The following is a 22599-nucleotide window of genomic DNA, read 5'->3' on the forward strand; positions in this document are numbered from 1 at the left end:
AATAATAGACCCAGGTTCGGGATCTGGATGGATGTTAAATAAGAGACACGACAAATGAAGTAAAGATAAAACACCGTTTACTGAGGGAAAAGAAACATAATACAGTTTACAAAGAAAAGAGAAGTATGATAAGATGCAACAAAGCTCACAGCTTTCGGCCCATCGGGAACTCCACAACGACGGCTGGTCTGGAGCCTTGGGGGTCCCGGCACCGCTCGCGAATCACGGTCCAAGTTGAAGTTAAAAGAGCTACTGGACAGTTCCATTCCTTTATACTATTGAACAAACATGGGTGCATGTGGCTTATGGCCAACTCCTAATCAGTAAGGCCCCAGCTGTTCTTCCACAAAGCATGAGACCTCGAGGCGCCGACCGTCCCATAAACAAGATGGTGTGTGCATCAAGTTCTCTCTCTCTCTCTCTGCATCAACAACATTCCACTCGGCATGAAGCAGAAACACACTGTAAATGTCGAAATATCATAATTAACCCTATGTGATTAACCCTATACAATACAGGGGCCGCACCACTTGCACACGCCGATTGGTTGGAAGACTAACCGCTCACCCAGTCCTCCAGCTCCACAACTGCTTTCCCTATTGGTCGGGAGCTGCCATCAATCAGCCAGGCAGTGTGAGCTGAGCATGCTCAGTGGGCGAGACAGGGGGTCAGAGATGGGTGGAGGGAGGCAGCGAGTTAATAAAGGACGCGCTTATTTGTACTGCAAAAATGGCCGCCATGTTCCAACCATTTTCCATGATTGGTTCCTTTGGAGGATGAGCCAAAGCCTGAGGTTTCACTCGAATGTGTAACTGAAAACACCCATCCCAACGTATCATTGACTTGCAAATTGTAACTTGATCCACTTTGATTTCCTGAAACAACAGAGGCAGAGCTCCCAGAAGACAGCGACTGCCAGCCAAAGTGCCTTGCCCCAATCCCAGTGCACCCCTCCCCAGCCGAAGTGCCTTACTCCAGTCGCAGTTCAGGCCTCCCCCAGCCGAAGTGCCTTACCCCAGTCCCAGTGCATGCCTCCCCCATCTGAAGTGCCTTACCGCAGTCCCAGTGCCCGCCTCCCCCAGCCGAAGTGCCTTACCCCAGTCCCAGTATATGCCTCCCCTAGGCGAAGTGCCTTACCTCAGTATATGCCTCCCCCAGCCAAAGTGCCTTAACCCAGTCGCGGTGGAAGTCTCCTCCAGCCGAAGTGCCTTACCACAGTCCCAGTGCATTCTGTCCCCAGCCGAAGTGCCTTACACCAGTCCCAGTGCATGCCTCCCCCAGCCGAAGTGCCCTACCCCAGTCCCAGTATATGCATCCCGCCGCCAAAGTGCCTTACTTCAGTCCAGTGCATGCCCCCACCCCAGCTAAAGTGCCTTCCCCTTTCCCAATGCATGCCTCCCAGAGCCCAAGTGCCTTACCCTAGTCCCAGGGCACGCCTCCCCCAGCTGAAGTGCCTTACCACAGATCGAGCGTATGCCCCCCCAGCTGAAGTGTCTTACCCCAGTCCAAGTGCATGCCTCCCCCAGCCGATGTGCCTTACCGCAGTCCCAGTGCCCGCCTCTCCCAGCCGAAGTGCCTTACCCCAGTCCCAGTGCATGCCTCCCCATCTGAAATGCCTTACCCCAGTCCCAGTGTATGCATCGCGCAGCCGAAGTGCCTTACCCCAATCCCAGTGCATGCCTCCCCCATTCGAAGTGCCTTACCCCAGTCCCAGTGTATGCCTCCCCCAGCCGAAGTGCCAGTTTTATTTCACTGCACCACATGCATGGAATGATTCGGGCCCGGATGGGGCGGGGCTTGTCGCCTGTCAGTCACAAAGTGCAGAACCAATAGTTCCCTGCGTTAATAAACCCAGTGCGGGACACACAGCAAGAGTGCGGGCCCAGGCCCGAGAGACAAAAATCCGCACCATCATCTTCACACACACCCGGGCTCGTCACCAAGAACCGAAGCACAGGCCGGTTCCAGGCCCAGTCAGTGAGCGCCCGGGGGAGCGGGCACAGCGGCCGCCATCTTGGTCAGGTTGGGGGAGAGGGCTCAGTGGTCGCCATCTTGGTTAGGGTGGGTCTCGGGGCGCATGCGCGGCCCTTTTGGGCAGGGATAATGGATGCGCGGGGCTTCAGCATGTCTGTCATTTTGATTGGACACATGTTTGTGACCAGGTCAGTAGCCCCTGACAGGGAGCCTTGTTGTGCTGATTGTTGTCTCACGCTAATGGGCCAGCCCGGGCTCACACTATTGGGCAGGCCCGTCTCACCCTATTGGGCCAGCACGGGTTCACCCTAATGGGCCAGCCTGGGCTCACCCTATTGTGCCAGCACTGGCTCACCCTATTGGGCCAGCCAGGGCTCACACTATTGGGCAGGCCCGTCTCACCCTATTGGGCCAGCATGGGTTCACCCTATTGGGCCAGCCTGGGCTCATCCTGTTGAGCCAGCCTGGGCTCGACATATTGAGCCAGCCCGGGCTCGCCCAATTGGACCAACCCGGTTCACTCTATTGGGCCAGCATGGGTTCACCCTATTGGGCCAGCATGTGCTCAACCTATTGGGCCAGCCCGGGCTCACCCTATTCGGCCAGCTCGGGCTCACCCTATTGGGCCAGCCAGGGCTCACACTATTGGGCAGGCCCGTCTCACCCTATTGGGCCAGCACGGGTTCACCCTATTGGGCCAGCCTGGGCTCACCCTGTTGAGCCAGCCTGGGCTCGACATATTGAGCCAGCCCGGGCTCGCCCAATTGGACCAACCCGGTTCACTCTATTGGGCCAGCATGGGTTCACCCTATTGGGCCAGCATGTGCTCACCCTATTGGGCCAGCCCGGGCTCACCCTGTTCGGCCAGCTCGGGCTCACCCTATTGGGCAAGCCTGGCTCATTCTATTGGGCCAGCACAGGCTCACCCTATTGCGCCAGCACAGGCTCACCCTCTTGGGGGCCATTCTCCGGTGTTGTGCTACCTTGAGCGTTTGTATCAGATTTCTAACCCGTAATGTACCTGCCCTGGGAGAGTTTGATGGGACAGTGAAAGGTAGACTTACTCTGCCGTGTACTGAACTGTGACAATCTGTGACGGAACGGAGTGCTGTTTTTTAATAGAACCTGCCATGTGACTGTGACAGACCATAATATTAGAGGAGACTGCATGGTGCACCTGGTCGTTGTGCCGTAATTCCGCCTCTGGAACCGGATACAACAAGGCAGTGGTAGAAGTGTCTTTAATCCGATGGGACACTGGGTGGTCCCGTGGGTCCTTCACCAACGGGACTTGGGTTCAATCACAACCCAGACAGGACGGGTGAAATATACCTGTCAGGCAAATAAAACACAGTGTGACAGGAAAAATGGAGCGGTGTACAGGAGCCATGGAGAAAATCCAAGTTACTTCAATTTGTCATTCCAGATTTATTAACAATTTCACGGAAAACAATTTACAGGGAAGTGTAAAAACGTGAACACAAAGTGAATATAACTGAGCAATACATTGAGAACCGAACACAGGCGGATTGGGCCTATACTCTTTGGAATTTAAAATAATGAGAGGTGATCTGATTGAAACATAAGATTCTGAGGGCGCTTGACAAGTTAAATGCAGAAGGTTTGTTTACCCCGCCATTTAAGACGGAGATGAGGAGGAATTTCTTCACTTAGAGGGTTGTGAATGTTTGGAATTCCCTGCCACAGACGGCTGTGGATGCTGAGTCTCTAAATATATTCAAGACTCAAATAGTTAGATTTTTGGAACCTAGGAGAAGCAAGGAATATGCTATCAGGCGGGAAAGTGGAGTTGAGGTCGATGTTCAGCCCTGATCTTATTGAATGGCGGAGCAGACTCGAGGGGCCGTAGGGCCTACTCCTGCTCCTATTTCTTATGTTCTTATGTCGGAGCTGCCGCTATCTGCACAGTTGTGACAGACATCAGAGCGAGTGAACAGGGGCTCAGCATAAAGGGAAGGGAACACTTGTGAATAAGAATGAGAAAAGTTATTTATTTAACATGAAATGTACAAGGCACGGTGAAACTCTGAGATGCAGTTACATTACAGCCACAATTATCGAACACATTTCAAACAGAAAGACGGAAATCCCAGTTATATATTTCTCAGCGACTGATTCGGATCTAGTAACTGAAGGTAGTTTACTCTGAGAATCACCAAGAGGATATATTTTATTTTTAGTGACACAGGGATGATAAACAGATGAGGAACATCCACGGCGGCCGAAATTCAGACCATCATTTGAGCTGTAAAAGAGGGATAAAAGAATGAAGCGGAGGTTTAGTGGTCTGGGGCATTTATCTCAGGGTTTATATTAATGAAACATCCAGAGATTTGTCAAACGGCTTCAGTCAGATGGAAGTGTGAGCGGATTGAATCTTCCCACCTTCACGAGCGTGACGGCAGCGCTGTAGGAAATGCTCAGGAAGAACAGGATGATGAATGTGGAAGCTGTTGTCCAGATGTTGCCGCTCTCGTCCTCATAGTCTTCATTCCAGATGTGGTCTGAGGAATCTACGGGGATGTAGGGGAGGAAATATATTCAGATCGTTTATTAATCCCGGGTATCATACTATTATTTTATATTCTCTTTTTTTCACCTTAAAGTATTAGTTTGATCTTTAATTGGACTTTCAATGTATATTTTGTGTTATGTTAATCACTCTCAGCAACCTCTCACTGTTCCTCACTCCACTGCCGCTCTTCCATTATAGAAACATAGAAACATAGAAACATAGAAAATAGGTGCAGGAGTAGGCCATTCGGCCCTTCTAGCCTGCACCGCCATTCAATGAGTTCATGGCTGAACATGCAACTTCAGTACCCCCTTCCTGCTTTCTCACTATACCCCTTGATTCCCCTAGTAGTAAGGACTTCATCTAACTCCTTTTTGAATATATTTAGTGAATTGGCCTCAACAACTTTCTGTGGTAGAGAATTCCACAGGTTCACCACTCTCTGGGTGAAGAAATTCCTCCTCATCTCGGTCCTAAATGGCTTCCCCCTTATCCTTAGACTGTGTCCCCTGGTTCTGGACTTCCCCAACATTGGGAACATTCATCCTGCGTCTAACCTGTCTAAACCCGTCAGAATTTTAAACGTTTCTATGAGGTCCCCTCTCATTCTTCTGAACTCCAGTGAATACAAGCCCAGTTGATCCAGTCTTTTTTGATAGGTCAGTCCCGCCATCCCGGGAATCGGTCTGGTGAACCTTCGCTGCACTCCCTCAATAGCAAGAATGTCCTTCCTCAGGTTAGGAGACCAAAACTGTACACAATACTCCAGGTGTGGCCTCACCAAGGCCCTGTACAATTGTAGCAACACCTCCCTGCCCCTGTACTCAAATCCCCTCGCTATGAAGGCCAACATGCCATTTGCTTTCTTAACCGCCTGCTGTACCTGCATGCCAACCTTCAATGACTGATGTACCATGACACCCAGGTCTCTTTGCACCTCCCCTTTTCCTAATCTGTCACCATTCAGATAATAGTCTGTCTCTCTGTTTTTATCACCAAAGTGGATAACCTCACATTTATCCATATTATACTTTATCTGCCATGCATTTGCCCACTCACCCACCCTATCCAAGTCGCTCTGCAGCATCATAGCATCCTCTTCGCAGCTCACACTGCCACCCAACTTAGTGTCATCCGCAAATTTGGAGATACTACATTTAATCCCCTCATCTAAATCATTAATGTACAGTGTAAACAGCTGGGGCCCCAGCACAGAACCTTGCGGTACCCCACTAGTCACTGCCTGCCATTATGAAAAGTCCCCATTTACTCGTACTCTTTGCTTCCTGTCTGACAACGAGTTCTCAATCCATGTCAGCAAACTACCCCAATCCCATGTGCTTTAACTTTGCACATTAATCTCTTGTGTGGGACCTTGTCGAAAGCCTTCTGAAAGTCCAAATATACCACATCACCTGGTGCTCCCTTGTCCACTCTATTGGAAACATCCTCAAAAAATTTCAGAAGATTTGTCAAGCATGATTTCCCTTTCACAAATCCATGCTGACTTGGACTTGTTATATTACCTATTACCAAATGCACTGCTATGACATCCTTAATAATTGATTCCATCATTTTACCCACTACCCATGTCAGGCTGACCGGTCTATAATTCCCTGTTTTCTCTATCCCTCCTTTTTTAAAAAGTGGGGTTACATTGGCTACCCTCCGCTCCATAGGAACTGATCCACAGTCAATGGAATGTTGGAAAATGACTGTCAATGCATCCACTATTTCCAAGGCCACCTCCTTAAGTACTCTGGGATGCAGTCCATCAGGCCCTGGGGATTTATCGGCCTTCAATCCCATCAATTTCCCCAACACAGTTTCCCGACTAATAAGGATTTCCCTCAGTTCCTCCTCCTTACTCGACCCTCCGACCCCTTTTATATCCGGAAGGTTGTTTGTGCCCTCCTCAGTGATTACCGAACCAAAGTACTTGTTCAATTGGTCCGCCATTTCTTTGTTCCCCGTTATGACTTCCCCTGATTCTGACTGCAGGGGACCTACGTTTGTCTTTACTAACCTTTTTCTCTTTACATATCTATAGAAACTTTTGCAATCCGTCTTAATGTTCCCTGCAAGCTTCTTCTCGTACTCCTTTTTCCCTGCCCTAATCAAACCCTTTGTCCTCCTCTGCTGAGTTCTAAATTTCTCCCAGTCCCCGGGTTCGCTGCTATTTCTGGCCAATTTGTATGCCACTTCCTTGGCTTTAATGCTATCCCTGATTTCCCTTGATAGCCACGGTTGAGCCACCTTCCCTTTTTTATTTTTACGCCAGACAGGAATGTACAATTGTTGTAGTTCATCCATGCGGTCTCTAAATGTCTGCCATTGCCCATCCACAATCAACCCCTTCAGTATCATTCGCCAATCTATCCTAGCCAATTCACGCCTCATACCTTCAAAGTTACCCTTCTTTAAGTTCTGGACCATGGTCTCTGAATTAACTGTTTCATTCTCCATCCTAATGTAGAATTCCACCTTATTATGGTCACTCTTCCCCAAGGGGCCTCGCACAATGAGATTGCTAATTAATCCTCTCTCATTACACAACACCCAGTCTAAGATGGCCTCCCCCCTAGTTGGTTCCTCGACATATTGGTATAAAAAAACATCCCTTATGCACTCCAGGAAATCCTCCTCCAACGTATTGCTTCCAGTTTGGTTAACCCAATCTATGAGCATATTAAAGTCACCCATTATAACTGCTGCACCTTTATTGCACGCACCCCTAATTTCATGTTTGATGCCCTCCCCAACATCATACTACTGTTTGGAGGTCTGTACACAACTCCCACTAACGTTTTTTGTCCTTTGGTATTCTGGAGCTCTACCCATATAGATTCCACATCATCCAAGCTAATGTCCTTCCGAACTATTGCCTTAATTTGCTCCTTCACCAGCAATGCTACCTCACCTCCTTTTCCTTTTATTCTATCTTTCCTGAATGTTGAATACCCCTGGATGTTGAGTTCCCAGCCCTGATCATCCTGGAGCCACGTCTCCGTAATCCCAATCACGTCATATTTGTTAACATCTATTTGCACAGTTAATTAATCCAAATTGTTGCGGATACTCCTTGCATTAAGACACAAAGCCTTCAGGCTGTTTTTTTTAACACCCTTTGTCCTTTTAGAATTTTGCTGTACAGTGGCCCTTTTTGTTCTTTGCCTTGGGTTTCTCTGCCCTCCACTTTTCCTCATCTCCTTTCTGTCTTTTGCTTTTGCCTCCTTTTTGTTACCCTCTGTCTCCCTGCATTGGTTCCCATCCCCCTGCCATATTAGTTTAACTCCTCCCCAACATTATGATCCTCCTATAGTCCGTTTTGGAAAATATGATAGTTTTTCTTCCATGTCAGAGGCTAATTGATTTTGGATGACTTTGCTACGATCTACCATTCGGGAATAATACGATGAAACATCGAGGAAGGTGTACAGCAGGATATCGATTATTTTTCCGCTAGGTTAAGGTAGTTACTTAGTTGGAGGCTGCCAAGGAGGCTTTTAAGAGATTAGTTGTGAGTTATAACCTTTTTTTATATATGTTACGGCAATGCTCTGAACATAAATAACGTTTCAGCTTGCAACAACTACATTGATCCAGTGTATGTGTAAGGCCAGAATAGTGAAATGTTAGATATTATGGTATCAGTAATTATTTATTCAGGCCAAGCATTGGATACTTTGCCCGTCCAAAAACTGCATCTTTGTTCTACATTCTTCTATAGCCTGACGTTTTTGTTTGTGCTCTTTAGTGTCTATATCACTGTATAACTATCTGTTGTTCTGGATTAGTCAGTGTTTGTGTTCCCTGTGAGGGTGTTGATCTGTGGGGTTGTGCGTGTGTGTATTTCTAAGATTGTGTATGTGTGTGTAAATCTTTCTTTATGTTTTGTTTAAGAATGCGTGTGTTTTTATGTAAGTGTGTGTGTTTAAATTTAATTGTGAGTGTGAGATTTGGTGTAGGTGAGTGTGTGTACTTTTATGTGTAAGCATGTTCATATCAAAGGGTTTGTGTGTGTGTGTGTGTGTGTGTGCAAGTGTGTTCATGTGTGTGCTTATGTGTAAGTGTATGTGTAACCCGGTGTATATGTATGTTCATGTGTGTGTTTCCCTGTAAGTGTATATGTATGGTTATGTCCAAGTGTTTGCTAATGTTGAGGTGTAAGTGTGTGTTTGTGAGTTTTCATGTCACATTGTGTGTACCTGTAAGTTTGTCTGTGTGTGTTTTTGTTAGATTGTGTTTGGATTTATATGCGTGTTCATACTTGTGTAAATGTGTTCAGGTGTGTGTTTCCCTGTAAGTGTACGGCTATGTCTCAGTGTTGTTCATGTTTAGGTGTAAGCGTGTGTGTGTTTATGTGTAGCAATGGGTTTGCAGGTAAGTTTGTGTGTGTTTGTGTGTGTGTGTTTTGTGAAAGTGTGTGTTTTGATTGATGTGTGTGTCTAAGTGCAATAGTATGTTTGCATGTAAGCGTGTGTGTGTTTTGTGTAAATGTGTGTTTGGATTGATGCGTTTGTTTACGAGTGTGTGTGTGTTTTGTGTAAGTGTGTGTGTGGATTGATGTGTATTTATGTGTGTGTAAGTGTGTGTAAGTGTGTTTTGTAAGTGTATGTGTATGGATTGATGCGTGTGTCTATGTGTGTATAAGTGTGTTTTGTGTAAGTGTGTGTGTGGATTGATGTATGTGTTTATGTGTGAGTAAGTGTGTGTAAGTGTGTTTTGTAAGTGTGTGTGTATGGATTGATGCGTGTGTCTATGTGTGTGTAAGTTTGTTTTGTGTAAGTGTGTGTGTGGATTGATGTATGTGTTTATGTGTGTGTAAGTGGGTGTAGGTGTGCTTTGTGTCAGTGTCTGTGTGGATTGATGTGTGTGTCTATGTGTGTGTAAGTGTGTGTAAGTATCCGTTGTGTAAGTGTGCATTTAGATTGACGTGTATTATTGCTATTGTTAAAATTTTCAGAGAGTACCAATAACTGGATTTGACAATGATGGTTTTCATTATATTCGAGTTATGTATAATATTATGTGTCAGAGTGTTAACGTATGTCTTTATATGTAAGTCTATGTGTGTTACTGTGAAATTGTGCACTTACACAAAAATACACACACTTATACAAAATCATCATCACACTTACATATGAACACAGACAGACTCACTTTCACATGTATTCTCCCTGCTCTGTGTAAATGTGTCCTGTGTGAGGCGCAATGTGACGTCAGCCGAAGGAATGCAACAATTCAACCGATGGGCCTCAGAAACATCAGGGACACAACTATGAGAAACCCGCAGAGGATTCAATCACCAGTTTAGATATGGCCCATTAGAATTCAGCATGTTAGTTTACAATTAACAGGGACTATTTAATTAAAAAATATTACGTGGAATAAATAGTTATTTCAGAATATAATAATCATGTGGCAAGTTTAAAATCTTTTGACCATGGGTTAGAATGTGACATTGTACTGATGGCAACTTAGTGCATTTACAAGAGAGTGGTTCATTTCCCATCTCCCTGTGGGAGGGGCAGTGGGGGTTACGAAAATTATGCATTTCCCGTTCCCCTCTCGCTGGTGGGTATGAGAGGTACAGTGAGTTAAAATTACCCTTTACTCTCTCTCTGCTGAAGTTACTTTCAGGAATCCTGTAATGAGAGAACTTCACCCAGTCTCTAACCCATGGTGTATCTGAGCTGGGAGCGCTGGCTGTATAAGCCTTGGGACCGAGACACGCAAACACTCTACTTCAGACAAACAGCCCTCACATTGGCAAAACTAGGAAACATAGCTAATTGAGCGGCTGCCTGTTTAACTCACGATTGGAAAAAAAGCCCTTTATTGTTTTTTATTTAAGAACTGAAATGCAATCGAGAGATTCTCATTGACAAGAATTGACGGTGTCCATCAGAACAAGGGAAATGTTGACGAAACTGGGTTTACCGCTGGATTTATTGATGGTTCTGTTGGTGATCTTCAAGGGGATCGCTTCGTGTCCCACCACACAGGAGTAAGAAGCGCCGCTGGCCCACTCCTCGGCTGCAACGGATAGCAGGCTGTACATGAAGAAGGATCTGCTGCCGTTCTCTGCCATCACCTCGGTGTTCTTGTAGTTGCCGGAATCCACCGGCTTGTCATTGACGGTCCATTTGACGAAGATCTCTCGGGGGGAGAAACCTCTCACTAAGCAGGTGAGGCTGACCAACCTCTGAGCGGAGACTTCTTCTGCCGAGTGCAGGAGGACAGACACGGCCGGTTCCCGCGGATCTTTCGCTGTGGAACAGTTACAATAAAGGCCAATGAACTGGACAGTTCCAGAGACAATGGGAAAACTTTAAATCAATACAGCAGGCGGGTTTTGGGCGTGGAGGTTTTTAAATTGTTAAAAATAGGAATCCCGACGTCAACGCGCCCACTCCCGGTTGTAATATTATATTTGAGTAAAATATTTAAATGGGACTGGAATCTTCTATTTTAACCACCATTTGGTGATTAACTGTCGCTGGTCCGGTTTGACACACTGTGTAAATCCCTGCAGTTACAGCGAGGCGGGGACTGCTGCACCCATGTGGTAATTGCCCATACACCTACCTCCTGGATCCAGTGTCCCTGTGTAACCCAGCCCCCGCGATCCGAGACCTCCTGACTCGGCTTCCAATCCTCCCGTTCTCCCGGGTGGCCTGTGAGACCACCGCCCACAACTGGCCTTCCTCATTTAAATTCAGCCAATTTCAGGTGGTTAGATGTGAGAGAAATGGACACTGCGTTGAATTTTAAAGCTTTTCCTTTTCCCCTCTGGGGCCTCTCTGGTTTTCCATCCCGCAGCAGAGGAAACACAATCTTTCTCTCTGAAATCTCCAAGGGTTGGTCTGGAAAATTACATAGAATTTACTGCACAGAATGAGGAGATTTGGCCAACTGGTCTATGCCGGTGTGTATGTTTCACACAAGCCTCCTCCTAGCTCACTTAATCTATTCCTAATAACATACCCTTCTATTCCTTTCTCACTCATGGACTTGTCCAGTTTCCCCTAAAATACATAATGTCAGGTCCCAGAGTGCTGAGTTCGTGGAATTACCAAACTGAATGATCAGAGTAGCCCATTAAACACTTTATATAATGAATTGTCCCTTGCACATGCACTGGAAATCGTCACAGTATCTCACTTATTGCAACAATCTCCCCGCTCACCCTTTTCCTTGTGGATGGAATCTCTGAGAGGAGTCGGCATATCCTGATGGCTCACCACGCAGTAGAACTTATCCCCACTCAACCAGTCTTGTGTTGAGATGTTTAAGTTGCTGATCACTATGTTGGGATCCTCTCCCGGCTGGAAGGCAATCTCTGATTTCAAAGCCTCCTTTTCCCGGGTCCAGGTCACGGTGAGCCCATAAGGAGCCTCAGACACGACGCAGGTTAAGGTCACCATCGCCTCCAGTAAGACCTGTTCCAATGACGGTGGGCGAAGAGTGATTTTTGAATCGCTGCATGGGACAACCACTGGGAAACAGGAATGAAAGTCAGGAAAAGCTGAAGCTTCAGAATCCGGACACCAATATTTAGCCTTAAATCTTTCAAGGGGAATATATCACTTTTGAGATATCAACCTCTCGCTGTTGCCTCAACACCGGCGTTATTGGAAGGACAATGAATTGGCAACGATTCCGAGAGATCTGTAACATTTCTTGTGTATTTGCAGCCAGAGCCACCTGTAATGGGCTGTGAAGCAAATACCCGGCATAAAATGGGAATACATTGTGTTAGGCATGGAATAGCGCTCTTCCTGAAATCCCTTGCTCCTTTAAGCCCGTCCATAGATCCTTGCACCCAAATGCATCACCGTTGGTTATAATAGCTGAAGCCCGAAAAGCCCGAAGTTCAAGAGGTCTACACCAGACATTATACTGGTTCAAAACCAGTGTCAAATTAATTTCAGGATTTATGGGACAACAGGAAACAATGTTAAGTTTCTGGTCTCTTGCTGCGTTTTTTGTTGCAGTGAAAATGTGCAGGAACCAGTCACAGCCCCCGTCAGAGGAGAAGTGCAAGGTCGGGAGAATGGAGTTCCAAGGAATCTTTGTGGTGCGGCATCATTTGGAATGATGTTAGGTCGTTTGTTAATTTCTGTAATTACTGAACATTTATCATGTCTGGTGAGAGAGATTCAGAGAGAAATATGACCTCAGGGCATTAATAGCAACATAGGAACAGGAGGAGGGCATTCAGTCCATCCATCCTGTCTCGCCAACCAGTTAGATCATGGCTGATGAACACTCAACACCATCTTCACGCATTGGTTATGTAACCCTTGATAACCTTGCCTGACAAAAATCTATAAATCTCAATTTTCAACTTTTCAATTGAAAGCAAGTGTCAGCAACTTTTGGGGAGGGAAATCCCGACTTGCAATATTCTTCTTGTGAGAAAATCCTTTCTGACATCACCTCTGCACGGCCTAACTCTAATGTTAAGTTTCTGCTACTTGTTCTCGACTCTTTCATCAAACTAAATAAATGTTGTATATCTACTCGATCAATTCCATTTATCAACTTAAACACGTCAATTGGATCATCTCTTAACGTTTTATACTCGTCGACTGATCATTTTACATTATTAGCCCCGGTTTAATTCGGGTAAACCTGCAGTTTAGCGCCTCCATGTATATCCTTCCTGTGGTGCGGAGCCGAGAATTGAGCTCAGTGCTCTGAATAGGGTAGATGCCCATTCTAGCAGGATTCCTGGACAGTTGGCAGGAAAGGGTTCCAGACTCCGACAGCCGCTCCGTATATGATCAGCCAACTCAGGATAAACCTGAGACTAAGGACACTTCACTCACTGCCTGACATCAGAGCAAGGGGAAAGCTTCTTTGGCGAGGTTAATAAATCCTGAGCAATGAGGAATCCTGAACCAGAAGATCCTGGATTGAATTTCCACTCCAGATATTTGATCACAAAATGTAAGCTGAATCTCCCAGTGCAGTACTGGGGGCATGGCGCACTATTGGAGTTGCCGTCTGTCGGATCAGGTGTTAAACCGAGGATCCGTCTGGCCTCTCAGGTGGAGGTAAAAGATACTCTGGCATTATTTCAATGAAAAGCAGAGGAGTTCTCCCTGGTGGCCTGTGAATATTTATCCCTCAAGAAATATCACTCAACAAAAAAAAATGGTCATTATCACACTGCTGTATGTGGGAGCTTGCTGTGGACTAAATGACTGCCGTACTTTGTACATTACAACTGTGACCACATTTCACAACTTAATTCATTGGCTGGCAAGCGTTTTGGTTCAGTCTGTGGTCGCTGAAGGCGCTGTATAAAGGCAAGTTTGTATCGCAAGAATACACAAACTGCATGATTGGAAATTAGGAACAGTCCTCTGCTTTTTACTAATTCCAATAAAATCCTTACTGAGGTCAGCGCTCAGAATGGTGTGCAATCTCCCGGGATTGTGCCTCTTACCCTGAGATCTGCTGAAGTTACGGTTTTGCGTGACCCCTTCATGAGTGACCTGGCAGGTGTAGACCGAGCCGGTGAACCATTCCTCGGCGGGGACTGTCAGCCGACTGGCCGTCAAGAAGTTCCCGTTCACCTCAAAGACGGGAGAGGTGATGATGCCCGAATCCATGAGTTGTCCACTCTTCAGCCAATTCACGGTCAGTGATTTTGGCCTGAAATCGATGATTGAACACACGGCGCTTGCATATCTGCTGCTGGTGATTTGTTCAGTGGAACTCAGCGTGAGGAGAACAGTTGGAGGAACGATGTCCGGTTCAGGATCTTCAAAAAAAAACATATTATTGACATTGCTTGGAAAATAATTGATTAAGAAATGCATAGTGTCCTTATATTTTAACAGGTTCTTTGCTGTCAGACGAACACTAACCTGGCATTTACAGAGAGCAGAACTGTGCACAGTATTCTCAGTTTAATATGCAGACCGGAACTGTGCATAATATTCTAAGTGCGATATGGGGACCAGAACCATGCACAATATTCTAAGTGTGATATGGAGACCAGAACTATGCACACTATTCTCAGTATGATATGGAGACCAGAACTTTACACTGTATTCTAAGTATGAGATGGAAACCAGAACTTTAAGCAATATTCTAAGTGTGATATGGAGAACAGTACTATGCGTACTATTCTAAGTGTAATATGGAGACCAGAACTATGCACACTATTCTCAGTATGATATGGAGACCAGAACTTTACACTGTTTTCTAAGTATGAGATGGAAACCAGAACTTTAAGCAATATTCTAAGCGTGATATGGAGAACAGAACTGTGTACAGTATTCTAACTGTGATATGGAGACCGGAACTGTGCATAATATTTTAAGTATGATGTGGAGAGCTAACTTTCGACAGTATTCTAAGTATGAGATGGAAACCTGAATTGTGAACAATATTCTAAATGTGATAAGAAGACTAGAACTGTGCACAGTATTCTAATTATTATATGGAAACCAGAACTGTACACAATACTCTAAGTGTAATATGGAGACCAGAAATGTACACAATATTACAAGTATGATAGGGAGAGCAGAATTGTACACAATACTCTAAGTGTGATTTGGAGACGAGAACTGTACACAGTATTCTAAGAATGATATGGAGAGCAGAACTGTACACACTACTCTAAGTGTTGTCTAACCAAATTTCTCTACAAGTTGAACATAATTTCTCACCTTATCATTGTTTGCCCTGTAATCCACATCACTAACCTAGCATTGTGATGGCCCAGACCGACACACCACGTCGAACCTCGCAGTAGATTGTGCTGCTCCCCACATCTGACTCGGCGATGGTTAACTGGCTGCTCTGCGTGTAGATTCCCTTCTTGTTGAGCACTGACGGGTAGGTATTCAATCCAGTGGTGATTGGCTCTTTATCTTTCTTCCAGGAAAGGCTGGTGATGTCGGGGGAGTAGTCCATCGCCAAACAGCCGTACGTGATGGAGCCATCGGTACTGGGTTGTTCACAGGAGGAGAGCAGGGCGTAGAGGGTGGGGGGAGACGGTGTTACTGGGAAAGAATGGCCCATTGAACAAGTTAGACTCTGTAATCCGTGCTTATAAAAGAAATAAACAGCTCGAAATTTGACTGCAGAATAAACTAATTCCACCATTTCCCCATCAAAGACTACACGGGCATTTGAGTTTCTGTCAGTTCCATCATAAGGACCTGTCGATGCCCTGGTCAGGAACACACCTCTCTATCCCCGAGCTCTATCACATTACACAACAAGAACATTTACACAACTCGTCAATAAAGAATCCTTCATTGGATCATACAATAGAAGAACAGAGACGTGTTCCTGCTATTTCGGCCTCCATTTATTTCTCAATCAGCACCATTTCTGGTCCTTTATTTAATTGCAGTTTGGGGAAATTTGCTCTGTGCACATTGCCTGCGGCGTATCCCTACAAAACTACAGTGACTGCACTTCAAAGTAACAGCGGAATTCCTGCTTCGGACGTTAGCAAAAAACCCTCTAAATTTGCATACCACATAATTCAACAGGTAGCATTTCCATAGTTAAGTTTCTAAGATTCAAGCTGTCGGTGAATTGCGATTAAGTCGAATTTCTCCCTCATTTTCTCAGCATTTGATGGAGACCGATGTCCCTCAGTGCACTGTGATCTGGGCTCTATCCCATCCCATTGAATGCATGTCTCTTGAGTTTCATCCTCCCTGCCACTCAATTAATAATCCGAATAAAATACCATTCCAAAATCCGGTTAATTGGAAGTTTCTCCTTAAATGGCCCATTTCAGTTCCCATTGTTGTTCTTGTTATATCACAATGACCTGGACTTGGTTATAGGGAATACAATTTCGAAGTTCGAAGGTGATGCAAAACCTGGCAACGTAGCCAATAATGAGCATGAAAGCAGCAGACTCCATGAGGAGACAGATGGACCAGTGAAATGCGCCGGGACATGGCAATTGCAATTTAATGCGAATCATTGAGAAGCGATGCACATTGGGTGGAAGATGGAGAAGCAGTATAATCTAAATAGTATTGTTTTGAGGGGATGCACGAACAGAGAAATCTAGATGAACATATTCAAAAATCTTTGAAGGGGGCAGGGCAAACTGGTAAGACAGTTATGAAAGCGTATGGGATACTTGACTTTGTAAATGGGCCATTGACAACAAGAACAAGACGGTTATGCTAAACTTACAGATCACGTGTTAGGCCTCAGCTGGGGTATTGTGCACAATTCTGGAACAACAATGTAGGAAGGATGTCAAGCCATTGGGGAGTGTAGAGGGGAAGCTTTTACCAGGATGATGCCAGGGATGGGGTCTTCAGTTATGTGGATAGATTGGAGAAGCTGGGATATTCTCCTTAGAGCAGAGGTTAAGAGGAGACCGAAGAGAGATATTCAACATTATGACAGGTTTTGATAGAGCAAGTAGGGAGAAACTGCTTCCGCTGGAAGGTAGGTGGGTAACCAAAGGTCACAAATTTAAAATAATTGGCAAAAGATCAAAAGGGGAAATTGGGGTAATTTTTTCACACAGAGGGTTGGTAATTTCAGGAATGCTCCAGGCAGTTCCTCCTGTATGTCAGGAGGACTCAGTGGCACGTTTAGAAGGAAAACCCTGGGGAGTTGGACAAAATTGGACAGCTCTTTCAGAGCCGGCATAGGCACGATGCCTGAATGGCCTTTTCAGTGCTGTGAGATGCTATCATTCTACACGAGTCAGTGGGAATAGTTCTACTAGATTTAATGGAAGGAATCGCTTCATATTTTGGACACCTCTACCAGATCTATTTTTATTGTTTGTTGTAATTAAAGAGGATATTTAAAATAAAGAGATCTTATAAATTTGACGCAAATTAGTCAATCGCATGCTGCTATAAAGGCTTAAAATTCATTGCGAATGATGACTTATTGCAGGTTGACTCTATATCTTTAAATGTTTCACAGAATTGCAGCTCAGTGACTGTGCGCCTTGTGTTGTGATCCAGGCCAATAGCTGCATCTCTCATAGTTTGTCCCTGCCTTTAACCTTTTCAGGAAGAATTGAACAACATAATGTTTCTAAACATGAGGTCCTCATGACGATTAATTCAAGTGGGAGTCTTGATATCCTCCATTTAAATTGTGAAAATAACTTACAGCCTCCCAACAGATCAGAACAGGCGCTGCTTTCTGGAGCGTTATTCACTTCCTGAAACAGTTTGTTCTGGAAGTGAGCTGAGGATCAGGCCAATCGTGTTCAATAGTAATCTGATGCTCAAAATGTTCAAACATTAATAACTCATTAAAAATTTGGCATTTTTTCAGAAAGAATATAAACATCAATGAATGTGCGTTGTTTAATCTGGTCAATCGGACGATTTATTGTGTATATCTGTCACGAGTAGTTTATCTGCTATTTGTTAGTCGCAGCTAGCGGTATCTTGAACATTGCCTGACCAAGCACTCTCAGGTCAGATACAGCAGAGATATGAGAGCAAAGCTCCCGCTATGCTGTCGTGTGGGTCAGGACAGGTATAGCAAGGGTTGCACACAGAGTAATACGTTATCTGTACTATCCCGTCAAACATTCCCAGCTCAAGTACTGCAGAGATGTGCTACGAAATGTCTCTCCATAAAATGCGTTATCAAATTAACCGATTAGATTCAGCACAATTATCACATGGACAAAGACAAGCTTCCCATACACTGCCCCTTTAAAGCGCACCAGCTCACCTATAGCTCTGATTAAATAGAAGATCAATCTATATTGAAGGACCCAATTAAGCTCCACGTCTTTGTAAATAAAAGTTTAAATACTGATAAAAGCAATCTCTGCAATGTCCCATCAAGCACTGCCAGATAAAGTAAAGTACGGGTTAGTTGCAGAGTAAAGCTCCTTCATCACTGTCATATCAAACACTCCCAGGGTAGGTACGGCACGAGTTAGATAAAAAGTAGATTTCCCTCCACATTGCCAATTAAACACACTCAGGGCAGGTACAGTCAGGCTTGGATAAAGAATAAAGCTTCCTCTACACTGTCCCATCAAACACTCCCAATACAGGTACAGAGTAAAGCTCCCTCTACAGTGTCCCATTAAACATTCCCAGGGCAGGTACAGCATGGGTTAGATACAGAATAAATCTCCCTCTACAATGTCCCATCAAACAGCCCCAGTGCAGGTCCAAAATTGCCAAAATAAATTGGAGCACCCATCAGATCAGACGAGGCGCTGTTTGTTCTGAAAGTGAGCTTCGGATCAGACCAATCTCATTCAATAATTATCTGATGCTCAACTGTATAACCATTACTAATTCGATATCTTATTAGTTAGATGCAGATTGAAGTTTCTTCAATATTTTTAGAAAATCACTCAAATCAGATACAGGATAGATTCGATAGAGTAAATCTCTCTCTTCACTGATCTGTCTGGCGCTGTAAGGTCATGTAAAGCAAAGGATGAATGCATATTAAACTACACTACCCCGTAAGACGGGCCAAATATAGCAAGGTTTAGATTCCGAGTAAAATTATTTCTGCACTGTGCCATCAATCCAAACAGGGCAGGTACAGCATGGGTCAAGATACAGCGTAAAGCTCCCTCTACATTGTCCCATCAAACACCTCCAGAGCAGGTACAGCATGGGTCAGATACAGAGTAACACTCCCTCTACACTGTCCCATCAAACACTTCCAGAGCAGATACAGCATGGGTCAAGATACAGAGTAAAGCTCCCTCTACATTGTCCCATCAAACATGCCCAGAGCAGGTACAGAATGGGTCAGATACAGAGTAAAGCTCCCTCTACATTGTCCCATCAAACACGCCCAGAGCACGTACAGCATGGGGTTAGATACAGAGTAAAGCCCCCTCTACACTGTCCCTTCAAACACTCCCAGGGCACGTACAGCATGGGCTAGATACAGAGTACAGCTCCTTCTGCACTGTCCCATCAAACACTCCCAGGGCATGTACAACTGGGTTAGAAACTGATTAAAGCTCCTTCTACTGTCCCGCCATGGTGTTTCGGAACTGTTCCTTCTGACTGTCACACTCTGGGTAACTGATCTCATTTCTGCGGCGACTCATCAACTTTAAAGTCAAACTTTTACGTTTCTCACATATACCAGTTTCTTAAATAACTGAGTTAAATGACACTCCCCGCAATACAGAATCACAATCCAGAAGGTTTACAACCGGTCAGGAGGACTCCTGATTCTCACACAGTGAGCAGGCGCACAGAAACAGAACAGACACAAACGGTGCTCCAGGCAGAGAGACCAGTTCAATCTGTTAATTTCAATGAAGCTGCTTGATTTCTAATTTATTTCTTGTCAATTTCCAACCACCTCAACTCCGCAGATTCTTTGAAATTAAACTGATATTAATTTGAGAGACTCTTCAGAATCCAGCCATTTTTCCATCTCTGTCAACTTTCTTGGAAACCGTGTAAAAATTAACTCCCCTGAAAGCAAGTATCTGGAAATAATTCACATTCCACGGGAATTTGCTGCCGTCACGGGACTCGGTGACAGAATAAGAATGTCACAATCCAGGAGACATCTACATTGAAATCTGAACACCCACTGATTTGATATATTTTCATCAGTAAATATAACCTGTAAAATCATCGAGGCAAAACAGGAAGTTAATTCACCAAAATCTGCAGCGGCACCTTATCGAACTCAGCACAGCCGGGTTATAAATGCATTGATTTATAAATTAATTTTGGAATTAATTAAACATTCTCTCCAACCATTGAGGTTTTGCAATAACTATAATACGGACCAGTATGCAACGCAATTGTAAGGGATCGTTTGTGTTTAATAAATGATCACTGATGTTACATTCTAATTAATGTTCATGTTAGATGATTATTGAAAATAATCTGAGTGCCTGTCTGGCCCTTCCTCCTCAGAAGCACACTTACCTGGAACATTTGAAATTAACTTAATGTGCCTGAATTTCAGCCTTACTAATACAGCGAAATTTGTTATTGAGAGACAGGTTTTGGTCTTGCAAAGTGTTCAAGATTAGTTTAGTGAAAGTTTTAACAAACAACACCCAATATTTATTAAACATTGTAGAAACGCCAAACGGTTTCACAAATTCTAGGTATTCTGAGTGACACAGGCACAAACTCTCCTCAGCAGATCAACACTAAATCACATCACTGAGGGGCCGAATCCCTCGACAGAACCTTTCATGGAGCAGACCCTTCACTCTATAAACACTTCCAGCAGAATCAAATGTATCCTTGCAAAAAATCTCATTACAGAATCACCGAACCCGCCTAACACTGATATAACTGATGATTGAATTCAACAGAAATTTAAAATACTTTCAGCAGAATTGTGTTTAGACTGTTAAATACATTAATGTTGATATTATAGCATATTTAATAATAATTGGTGATATTACTGCATTATAATAATGTTAGTAATATTAATTTAAATCTGTTCCGGCTGGAAATGTGTTAATTGTTCAGTTCTTAATTACAGTAACGCTTCACATATTGAATCTAAACTTTCGGGAACATTCGCTCAGTAGATGACAATGTAATTTTCAATAAAAAGCATTCAATTCCGTAAGATTATTTATTGATCGCTAAGCTTTCTGTTTTGTGCCTACAATGTTCCTTTAAATAGATTTAAACACAATGTTTGCATTCGATCAGAAAAACTGCAACAATAATAGGTCACCGAGATTAAACATTGCAGAAACGTCAAACAGTGTAACAACCATAAAGTATTTAAAGTAACCCAGGCACACAGTCGTCAGCGAACAAACACCAAATCACATCAACAACATTTTCTGTGGAGAAACTGTTGAATTCTATAATCATTTTGCAGCAGAATCACATTGAGCATTGCAAAAAATCTCAAAACAAAATCCACCGGACCCAAGTTTCAGTGAACGAAATAATTATTAAAATGAACAGAAATATAAAATAAAGACACAAATACAACAGTTTTTGAATGAGTGAATGTTCCTTACCTGCAGTCACCGTCACCATGGTCCCTTGTCCCCAGTAGCCCGTAGCGTCACAGTGAGATATGTCATGTCAAATACTCCGGCGGACTGTAAACTATAAAATACAGAGATTAAATTGCACCCAGCTCTGAAAACATGATTCCGACACCCCTAAGAGTGAATCAGTGAGATATTTCAGTTTGTACCGTTCATTATATTTATAACAATGATTGGAATACTTCTGAAGCCTCTTTGCAGATTCAGCATGGCAATCACCATTAATAAAGCAGACAAATGTAATACATTTAAATATATATATATATCTTACTTCCACTCATTATTTTTATTTAAGCTTCAGTTCCTTCGACGCTCCTGGTGTGGTAGCGATCACAGTTTTGAGCAAACTCCCTGTCTGGGGTTTTTGTATGGAGAGCTCGGTCTGGATAGCACCGTGATCCATTGCTGTAGTCCCTTGCACAGAAATAGATGGCGTTGTCTTCGCTCCTCAGATTCTTCATGTCCAACGTGAAGATGTTGTTTGAAGTGTCTTTGGACGCAGTAAATCGGCTCTCAATCCCTGAGGCATAATACTTGCTCGATGGACTGTAATAGGTAACCAGCCACTCCAGCCCCTGTCTGGGAACCTGGCGGATCCAGTACATGTAGCTACCACCAAGATCGAAGCCGCTGGATTGACAGGTCAGTCTCAGGGAGCCTCCGGGAATCCTGGTCTCTGCCTCGGGCTGAATCAACACCACATCCGAGTGGACACCTGTAAAAATAATCAAAAACCCCAGAGGATCAATCCTGGTGAAATGATTCCTGACGCTGTAACATTCCAGAGAGAAACTAACACTGAGACAGTAACAGTGAGCGATTGCACAATAAAAACTACTCACGGGAAAAGAAAGCCAGCAACAGACTGAGAGAAATCGCCAACCTCATCCTCCTGGCAATGTGTGGTGAATGGTTCCGGCAAGAACTTACTGAGCATACACACTCCCAGACTGTTATATTGCAGTCCCAGTGACCGGCAGTTAAATACCCGGGAGATGGGGGCGAGGTCACTGGCGCCGCCCATTGATTCCCAGATAGGGGCGGTTTCTGGATCCACATCACTCCTTCCGCATCACCAACA

The 22599-nt window shown here is 44.4% G+C and overlaps 1 gene segment (V, D, J or C); it reads right to left on the minus strand.

Moving 5' to 3' along the window:
- Positions 1-10391: 10391 nt before the first annotated feature.
- LOC139235333 (Ig heavy chain C region-like) lies at positions 10392-22406 on the minus strand. The segment is given in 7 exon segments: positions 10392-10783; positions 11703-12011; positions 13971-14288; positions 15238-15537; positions 21486-21536; positions 21922-22233; positions 22361-22406. Coding segments are annotated over 7 exon segments (1728 nt in total).
- Positions 22407-22599: the final 193 nt, after the last annotated feature.

Source organism: Pristiophorus japonicus, chromosome 23 (assembly GCF_044704955.1).
Source record: "Pristiophorus japonicus isolate sPriJap1 chromosome 23, sPriJap1.hap1, whole genome shotgun sequence".
NCBI lineage: Eukaryota > Metazoa > Chordata > Chondrichthyes > Pristiophoridae > Pristiophorus > Pristiophorus japonicus.